Source organism: Mustelus asterias, chromosome 21 (genome assembly GCF_964213995.1).
Source record: "Mustelus asterias chromosome 21, sMusAst1.hap1.1, whole genome shotgun sequence".
Classification (NCBI taxonomy): domain Eukaryota; kingdom Metazoa; phylum Chordata; class Chondrichthyes; order Carcharhiniformes; family Triakidae; genus Mustelus; species Mustelus asterias.
The window spans coordinates 68,765,337-68,775,435 of record NC_135821.1 but is presented as its reverse complement, the minus strand read 5'-3'; the positions used below and the strand labels follow the sequence as shown (position 1 = coordinate 68,775,435).

The window sequence follows — 10,099 nt, the reverse complement described above, 5'->3', positions numbered from 1 at the left end:
GTGATCTCCCAGATACTCTACTCCAGAGCGTGCAGGAATAGAAGCAGAAACCAGGGTCAGGACTACTCCTCCATCAATGAAAAAAGACCTTTGAATGGCTATGAAAAGGGAAAATCAAACAGAAAATGAGCCCAAATCACATCTCACTGGCAGGGCTCTGGAATTGGGTATGACCCCAGGTGAAGATGAACAAACACTGCAGATGATATAACTAATCCCAAAAGATTTGGGTCATCCATCTTACTGCATATACAATGACTATTTCAAAAATAAAGGCACGTACAAATAAAGGGCACCTTATTGAATTATTTATTAGCGCCACAAGGCTTACATTAACACTGCAATGATGTTACTGAGAATCCCCTAGTCGCCACACTCCAGGACCTGTTCAAGTATACTAAGGGGCAATTTAGCATGGCCAATGCACCTAACCAGCACATATTTTGGACTGTAGAAAATGGAGCACCCGGAGGAAACCCAGGCAGACACTGGGAGAATGTGCAAACTCCACAGTGACCCGAGCCAGGAATCAAACCCGGGTCTCTGGCGCTGTGAGGCAGCAGTGCTAACCACTGTGCCACCATGCCACATAAGATTTGCAAATCAGGGGAAAAAGCGTGAACACAATCCTTCATTACTACAAATTCTGCAATTGAGTATCCCTCATTTGGGATCGCAGGCCTCAGCACATCATAACTACAATGCCTCAAGCTGGCAGGTCAACCCAAGCTACTTGATCATTGACTCTCCCCTGCCAGGCAAGACTAGGAAGTCCCTAGCATATAGTTTTAAAACCATTGGAAAAGGCCACTCTCTCCTACTACCTTCTGTTCTGCTTGCGATGCCCCTACTACCTCATGCCATTTTGTCCTTGGTCACCAAATTCAAATCTCTTCAACTAAGACATCCCCAACCTTCTGCTCATTGTCAGGACCCCTTTCCCTCCTCACTTCTCCTACTCTTCTTCTACTGATGGGACTTGGTGCATGTTCCACTGTTTGGGGTGCCTGCTCTTCAAACCCAATCTCCATGGGTTTGGCTGGAGTCTGTCCCAAATCAACATCCTTCCTCTTCCATTGCCCCACACGCTTGTTCCTGAATCCACACTCAGTCCCGCCTTCCCCCTCTCCCATCCAGCACTTCAATCGCTCTCATCTTACAGTAGCTCGTACTTACACCCCAAAATGGCCTACATAACGCTGTTGAACTCTTAAGTTCTGGATTTGACAAAGGAACTAGTTCGTCACTTACAGCACCACCTTGAGTCGGACAGTTGTCAAATATAATGCTCTATTAGGCAATAATTGCTTTTCTGCTATTAAAAACTGCAATGTGTCAGTTTTTTTGTTTTGCTACCTGTAAATCTACAACCTTTCAGGAAACATTCGCACTGATGGTGAAATTACATCTTGTACTGCAATAATTGATGCTGCCTTGGCCATCAGCAGGGAAGACACTGCCACTGCAGAAAAGGTGGGTGGATGTTAAGGTCCTTCTAAATATTAACGATTTACTCTATGCCTTTATTTCATCATTAGTCAGCTATTACCATCAAGATACTCATTTACCCAGCCAGTAACATTATCTTAAGCATTAGTGCTAGAACAGGAAAAATCACTGGCATAAATACTAAAGCAAAAAAACTGACGGGTTTAGGAAAATGGCACTCGAGTGGGACTAGCTAAACTGCTCTTGCAGAGTGTCAGTATGGACTGTGCTGCCTTCTGTGATTCTATGATCCACTGCTCCTTGTCCAGGTGTCAATAGCAGTGTGTGACCAACTAGCAGAACTCAAAGCCAGAGCCAATAGAAAAGAATACACCCGCCCATTTTATTAACAGAAATGTTGCTGGATTACATTGCATAAAATGAAAACAAAACTGTGGCAGCATATATTAATATTTTATTAAAGACAGTACAAAGTGTTTAATGCACTAGCACTAAACAATAGCAGGCATTGACAAATATCCCCATTCTTTAATATCTGCTATGAATTTTCTACAAGTAATTTTCTGTATTAAACAAGATTGCTCATCTGAGTCTAAAAATGACTGCGCCTTTTGTCTCTATAGCTTGAGGGGGAAGAAATTCTTCATTTAATCAGGGAACATTATAATAAACATCTGAACAATAAAATCCACCTAACATATATAAAAGGGACCTTGTGCTGACTTTCAGAGCTATCCACCAAGTACAAAAGCCCCTATTTTACAAAGAACATTTATAATGGTCCACTTCTCTTAAGGCGATGGAGCTGGTGAGTGCAGACTGCCATCTGGTGGTGAAAATGGTTTACTTCTTGGGTCACACTGCCACTCAGCAAGTTGGCAGCAGTTCAGCAGAGCCTAGTTTAGATGCAACAGATTAGGCATGAGAATAATGTTACATATATACCATTTCAACACTAAAAACAACAAGATACGAGGAATATTGGCAATGAAGTTGGGTACACATATGATGGATCCTCAAATTTCATTAAGTTTTTTGGGAAAATACATTGAAATGTGAAATTATTTTTAAATAAATGGTCACCAGTAGTCAATTTTCATTCCTCTACTTAACACTGTTTTTCCATCATCGTTAACCTTTTCCAACCATATGGAATTCTATTTGCTTGGATCTCATCTTGGCCTCAAAAAAAAAAATTATTGCATGATCCCAGCCATCTGATACAACAGGCCTTCAGGAGCGCTGCTGATACAAGTTTATAAAATTATGAGGGGTATAGATAGGGTGAACAGTTGGAAGCTTTTTCCCAGGGCAGAAATTACAATTACAAGGGGGCACAAGTTCAAGAAAAGGGGGAAGGAAGGTTCAGTGGGGGCAAGTGTTTTTTTTTTTACACAGAGGATGATGGGGGCCTGGAATGCGCTGCCAAATGAAGTGGTTGAGGCAGTTACGTTAGCCACATTTAAGTCTTATCTTGATAGGCACATGAACAAACAGGAAAGAGAGGGATATAAGCGGTTGGTTTAGGTAGGTAAATGTGATCGGCACAGGCTTGGAGGGCCGAAGGGCCTGTTCCTGTGCTGTACTGTTCTTTGTTCTAAAGCGGAATATAAGCTTTTAATCAGAAACGTGTTACATATTTGAGAAACAACTGGCTTGAATCATGAGCTGCAAACCAGTATAACGATTCAGTTGGTGTGAAAGCCACTCAAACCCTTCAGTGACAATTGTTACAGCTTTGCAATACTTTAAGGCATCTCTTTTGAAAATCAGAAAATGATATTTGAGAATCATAACTAAGAAAGGTCAGGCATTGGATTATTCAGATTTATCAAATTGGCATAAGGAGCCAAATGGCTGCCAAATGAGGTTATATTGTTGTACTAACTACCAGAATCTCTTTAAAGTTACATAAGCCCCTAGTGGAAAAAAGGACGGTGAAGAGATTAGAAATATTTTGTGTACTGATTTATGATGATCTTGAATGCACTGCTTAAATGGGCTGTGGAAGTAGACTTCATTGACAACTTTCAGAGGGGAACTTGATATACACTTGAAAAAGGAAGAACTTACATGGTTATGGAGAGTGGGAATAGTCAAACAGCTCCTTCAAAGAGCCGGTGCAAGCATGATGGGACAAATGGTTTCCTGTCCCAAAAGATTCGATAATTCCACTGGGTACACCACTACACAGTAGACACCAAAACTGCCCCAAGTTCAATTCCTTGTTTGTACTGTGTTAGCTGATAAAACAGTTAGGAGAATGAAACTAGTCTCAAAGTCCTTGGAATAGGCTGTGCTGCAATAGCCTTGAAAGGGGAATTACAGGAATATAGGGGAAAGAGCAGAACATTATTAACTGGTTTGAAAGGGCCAGTGTAGCCATGATGGGCTGAGTGGCCTCTCTCTGCACTCTGCTATTTTATCATGGTGCCCAATTTATCAATCTTAAAACGTCAAATTGAACCAGAGGGCAGAGAAAATAGCTTTAGACCTCTGCAGCTAGAAGTACCACCAAGGTGGATGCGAAGTTCTAACCAGGCAATGTACTTACACAGGGGTCTACGCCAGTGGTAAACAGTGCTCGTGTGTGTATTTAATCACTGTGTTCACATTGTTTGGTGCTGCAAAACAGAAACAGTACAATTTTTGTCAATATAAAATGCAACAGAATGTAGTTTGTCTGCAAATAACCATCTATGCTTCATTTCAAATGAGTGAAGTTGTCAAACAGTGACATGTAGGTTCCCTGACGTCAGTAAAAGTAAGTACATGGTGGGTTACTTGTTCATGCAGAAAGGAAATTCCCAGCTCTGGCCGCCAGTCTGCGTTTGGCTTGCTGATGCTGGTCAGAGACATGATGGGGACGTCACAGACTTCAATAAATCCCACTCCTGACATTTCCATTTGAGCGGCACAGTGGTTAGCACTGCTGCCTCACAGCACCAGGGACCCAGGTTCAATTCCAGCCTTGGTCGACTGTCTGTGTGGAGTTTGCACATTCTCCCCATATCTGCGTGGGTTTCCTCTGGGTGCTCCAGGTTCCTCGCACGGTCTAAAGATGTGCAGGTTAGGTTGATTGGCCTTGCCCCTTAGTGCTAGGTAAATTAGCAGGGTAAATACATGGGGAACGGTTGAGGACTCTGGGTCTATACTCGGAGTTTAGAAGGATGAGGGGGGGATCTTATTGAAACTTGAGGGGGGGATCTTATTGAAACTTACAGGATACTGCGAGGCCTGGATAGAGTGGTCGTGGAGAGGAAGTTCCCACTAGTAGGAAAAACTAGAACCAGAGGGCACAACCTCAGGCTAAAGGGACGATCCTTTAAAACAGAGATGAGGAGGAATTTCTTCAGCCAGAGAGTGGTGAATCTGTGGAACTCTTTGCCGCAGAAGGTTGTGGAGACCAGATCATTTGAGTGTCTTTATGACAGAGATAGACAGGTTCTTGATTAATATGGGGATCAGGGGTTATGCGGAAAAGGCAGGAGGATGGGGATGAGAAAAAAAATCAGCCATGATTGAATGGGCCAAGCGGCCTAATTCTGTTCCTATGTCTTATGGTCACGGGATAGGGACTGGGTGGGATTGTTGTCGGTGCAGGCTCAATGGGCCAAATGGCCTCCTCCTGCACTGTAGGGATTATGTAATACTAGGTTTGAGAAAGAAAATAAACTAACTGGATACCTGTCTGGAAAACTCTGTGGGAGACCACTGGTGTATGAATAAGAAAACTTGGTTTTGATATCTTGCCACATTCATATCACCTGCCAACATTATCGACACTCCTACACTAAGAATGATCACTTGAACGAGACAGCAGCAGGGGTCTCAGTATTGCCTTCTATTCACGCAAAATAAATCACACTCGGTACAGTGAACAAAAATGTAAGAAACACGAAGTGCTGGAAAAACTCAGCAGGCCTGGCAGCACCTGTGGGGAGAAACACAATTAATGTTCCGACTCCAACACGACTCCTCCTCTGAGCTGAAGTCGCATGGACTCGAAGCATTAAGTCAGTTTCTCTCTCCACAGATGCTGCCAGGCCTGAATTTTTCCGGCATCTTCGGTTTTATTTCAGCTTTCCAGCATCCACAGTATTTTGCTTTTATAAAAATGGAATGAAATTTGTCAGAATTTTTTTTTTTATAACTGCTCCCAATGGTAACATGTTCTCTAAAACACCCACGTAATTAATCGCCAGCGGTCATACGTTCACAAAAGGTAACCCAGAGGGTGTAAAACTTACCCATTAAGCTCCAAAGAACTGTGTCCACTCTATGGCAACAGAAGGCAATTCAGAATCTGCTTAAACATGCCAGATATAACCAGTTTATTAAAACAAAACCTGATCACAATTGTGCAGTATTAGAACTTTATAAATGTAACAGGATACGGTATTATGCATTGTTACAACAATGACTAGGGCAGTGAAAGTTTGCTACGAATAAAGCAGCCAGTTCTGTGGGCTTCTTCAACTTCACTGCACACATTTTTCAGAGTAGCACAAAGAACAGCAACAAAGAATCTTGAGATTTTCAGTTTTTGCTTTAAACCCTAGTTACACAAGGAAAAGTTTATTTTAAAAACCAAGGATCCAGCATTTTTTTTTGTTTGAATGTGAGCGTTTTGAGCTAGCCATTATGAGATGAATGATGTTTTTCCTATGGAGAGATATCCTTCTGTACTGTGGATCTAGACAGAGAATTCAAATACTGACAATGTTTGGAAGCAGTCTTTTGATCCGAAGGCATTTTCCTGAACACACTATCTTATTAAAATCAAATAGAAACACACCTGCATGGTAAAAGGGTTAAGATTGAAGTGTAGGGCATTTACAGTCACTTGCTCCATTTCATTCCACTTTTGGTAAATTTTGTTTGTTAAAAGTCCTTCCACTCGAGTCTTCAAAACTGCACAAAAGTACTATCTCTCCAATTCAATCTTTTTTATTTAAGCTTCCTTGTTCATCATCAACTTGCTCCATGATCAAATTTTCACTTTTGTCTTTCTTCAATTTAAAAGGAGAATGCCATTCTGCATTGATCGGAACCAATTCTTTTGTTAGCCTTGGCCACGCTGCCACAACCACAATCTGACAAAAGGCAGCGAGGCTCCAAAGTATGGCCTGACCTTACCGATAAGGCGGGTATGAAAAAGCAAATGAAAATCTGACTTAGCATGCTGTTAATTCTCACTGGCCAAAAAATCTGAACTGTTAGAAGCACTTGCCGGCACACACCATTTTTCATTTACTAATCAATGCAATAATTTGCCGTTTGATGATCACCTCATGGAGATACAGGGTCTGAATGTGTATTTTATGGTAGGAAGTAGAAGAAATGGAATTTCTTTACTTTGACAGATACATTACTTTGCAAAAGGAATGCCAGCAAAATATACAGATCAACTCTGTATATGGCATGCATAGTCTGCTGTGTATCTTATGTGATGTGATTTTATTGCTTGCAAAGCACCAATGGTAAAAACAAAGGGGCATTCATTGCAGCCTTATTTAGCTTCCAAGTGCAGCAGATACCACAATCTTACACAAGCAATCCTCACCTGAGAGGCCTTCTATCTTCCACATTTGTGCATGTCAAACAAAGCAAAAATACTAGTTATAACCCGCAAATATGCCCCTGCAGTCACTGCCATTTACCTAGAACGGCGGCACCCGCTATCAGTTACTATCAACTGTCCAACTTTGTTTTCGACAGACCAGGAAATTCAACTCAGAAGGACTTTCACTTTCATTGTTTTGTCCAATATTGTGGTACATATTAAACCAGCTGCAATTTAATTGTGGAAGTTCAACTCGAGGAGAATGCATAATACAATTTAGGAAGTTAAATACAAGTAGATCACTTGTCACTTGGCCTATGGCATTTATAAAACCATTTAATGCAAGGTTTAAGATTCTTACCCCTCTCATTTTCAACATGGAGTCACTAAATTGTAAAACGTCAAAGGAAAAGGCAGGACAGCTCTCTCTCTGTCTCTCACAATTACTTATAGCAATGTCCAGCCTGGAACCTGGGTTCGAATCCCGGCTCGGGTCACTGTCTGTGCGGAGTTTGCACATTCTCCCCGTGTCTGCGTGGGTTTCCTCCCACAGTCCAAAGATGTGCGGGTTAGGTTGATTGGCCGAGCTAAATTGCCCCTTAGTGTCCCGGGATGCGTGGATTAGTGGGTAAATATGAAGGTTAGAGGGATTAGCAGGTAAATATGTAGGGATACGGGGATAGGGCCCGGGTGGGATTGTTGTCGGTGCAGACTCGATGGGCCAAATGGCCTCTTTCTGCACTGTATGGTTTCTATGGAAAGGACGTACCCATTCAAGTTTGTGCGTTTGATATCAAAAAAACAGAGAGGCAGCTATTAAGCAACACAGCAACTGCGTAAGAAATTTAATCAGATTATTGCTACAAATTGTGATTTTGTATATTGTGTGATATTGTATATTGCTGTGCAAGTGCAGGATTATGGATTGGGTTTAACAGAATACACAACGTGTCTTATGTTGTGATAAACTGGGATAGGAATGCTCACTTTTAATTGCAACTTAGTTTTAAGGATTCAAATTACAAGTCATTGCATGGTGCACACAATAGCTGTAGCGGAAAAATGTTGGCTTTAGAATGCAAGTTTGTTTTTGAAGAATTCTATTCAAAAACTAAATATTCTGCAGTGGAAGGTCACATGATCTAGTTTTCAGAGTTGGCGTCAATTTTGAAATTCTCCGAGGGAGATTTAGATATGTATTTATTTTCAAGTCAAAACCGTTCTGATTTTTTTCCTATGTTAAACGTGCTCTCCTAAGCCAAGTTTAGAAAATTTCCTGCATCAATGTTTCCACTTTCCTAACTGCAGCCTGTCCAAAGCACCGTTAATCTAGCAGATAATTTTGTTGCTGCAGATTATACGCGGGATAAAACCATTATTTAATCGTTACTGAGCAGGAACGCATTCCGAATGTACGAACACAATGCTACTGCCCAACTTTGAGGGAAAGTAAAACTCAATATTGTGACACATATGGAATTCTTCCTACTTCAAACATTCTCTTGATATAGTTTGCTGGATAAACTAAGGAATTCAAAAGCAGTTCATAAACCAAACAAGTGCTTATACTTTTGTAATTGAACATATCTTAGTTTGAATTCAGTCCTTTTTCCAGGTTACACATGGTCTATATTTTCTATGTAAATTACACAAATGAGCTAAAACAAACACCTGCAAAAACCAAGTTAAGATTGTCAGCAACTGATAAGATTTTCCTATCTTTACCACCTGTGCACTTTTATGCAGAAACACACTTTAGAGAATCATTCTGAAAAACTGGAATTTATCTTTTTTAAAAAAGGTAAAACCAAACATGAGAATCTTCGGTCAAAACATGCTAAATCTGGGCACAAAATTATTCATAAGAATACTTTAACTTTAGGCCATTTATCTGCAAGTCTTGAGCAATTAGGTCAAAATTTTCCAATATGCTTTGGGGACAAACTACACCATCTCTTAATGGCTTTCACCGACATCTGCACAGAAAATTAACCAAATGCATGAGTACTTTATACATCTCAGGCATAATGGAAAAGAGAGCGATTTCAAAGCTCCAAGTCCCATGTCAAAACTCCAGATGCATTCCTATGACACTTATTACTTGCACACAAATTATTTGGACAGGATGACATTCAGTCACTAAATTATATTTTAGTCTTTTAATCAGTCAAATGGTCCGTAATTATTGTGAAAGCTAATGCTCGGTTTTTTTTAAATTAACACTGGGATCTTGCCATTCCTCATCTTGGACCACACAGGTACTTATCTTGAGGAAGAGATGCACAAATCCATCCATAATCGAAGTATTTCAAATGCAGAAATACATACAGTTCCAAATCGGTATTTAAAAAGGGCTCAAATCAAAATTCGGTATTATTTTCCATGTTGTTTAGTGAAGTAAAACTTCCTTTGTTTCCGGGGAACTAGAGAAAAGGACAGTCACATTTTTAAAATAGCTGTGACCTTTTTTTAAAAATGTTTGGGTGGGATTGCCCCTTAGTGACAGGGGGGCAACGTGGGGCTACAAGGATAGGGATTGGGTGGGATTGTTGTCAGTGCAGATTCAACAACACTGAGTTGGCATGGTGGCACAGTGGTTAGCACTACTGCCTCCCAGCGCCAGGGACCCGGGTTTGATTCTCAGCTCGGGTCACTGTCCGTGCAACCTCCACACATTCTCCCCATGTCTGCGTGCGTTTCCTCCGGATGCTCCGGTTTCCTCCCACAGTCCAAAGATGTGCAGGTTAGATGGATTGGCCATGCTAAATTGCCCCTTAGTGTGGGGGGGGATTAGCAGGGTAAGTGTGTGGGGTCACAGGAATAGTTCCTAGGTGGGATTGTGACCTCCTTCTGTACTGTAGGGATTCTATGAAATGCTGACTACGTTAATCAGACACTAATTCCTAGGTCTATTGCCAGATGAGATGCCAAAACATACTATGTAGGTTGGGAAAAACTTGGCACAGAAATTGTCTTACCATATCACTCCAACAGCAGCTTCCTGTACAGCCCCCACCTAGGATGTTGGTGTCATGACAACAGGTCAGGGCCAGCCTCAACCACGCTTCCCTGATAGTCAGGTGA

At 41.3% G+C, this 10,099-nt stretch overlaps 1 protein-coding gene across 18 annotated transcripts in view; it reads right to left on the bottom strand.

Moving 5' to 3' along the window:
- Positions 1–291: 291 nt before the first annotated feature.
- Positions 292–10,099, bottom strand: part of LOC144509376 (heterogeneous nuclear ribonucleoprotein R) — a 36,348-nt gene continuing 26,540 nt past the window's right edge. For 5 of the 18 annotated variants that reach the window (XM_078238132.1, XM_078238119.1, XM_078238126.1 and 2 more), the window contains 4 exons: positions 9,994–10,084; positions 5,700–5,755; positions 4,004–4,073; positions 1,810–2,345 (listed from right to left, as the gene is read on the bottom strand). In XM_078238132.1, the coding sequence (XP_078094258.1) occupies positions 10,071–10,084 (14 nt within the window). In that variant the 3' untranslated portion in view covers positions 1,810–2,345; positions 4,004–4,073; positions 5,700–5,755; positions 9,994–10,070. Of the gene's footprint in view, positions 2,346–4,003; positions 4,074–5,699; positions 5,759–7,012; positions 7,032–9,979; positions 10,085–10,099 lie in introns of those variants that run through there. The other 13 variants (XM_078238120.1, XM_078238128.1, XM_078238133.1 and 10 more) reach the window with 8 other exon arrangements.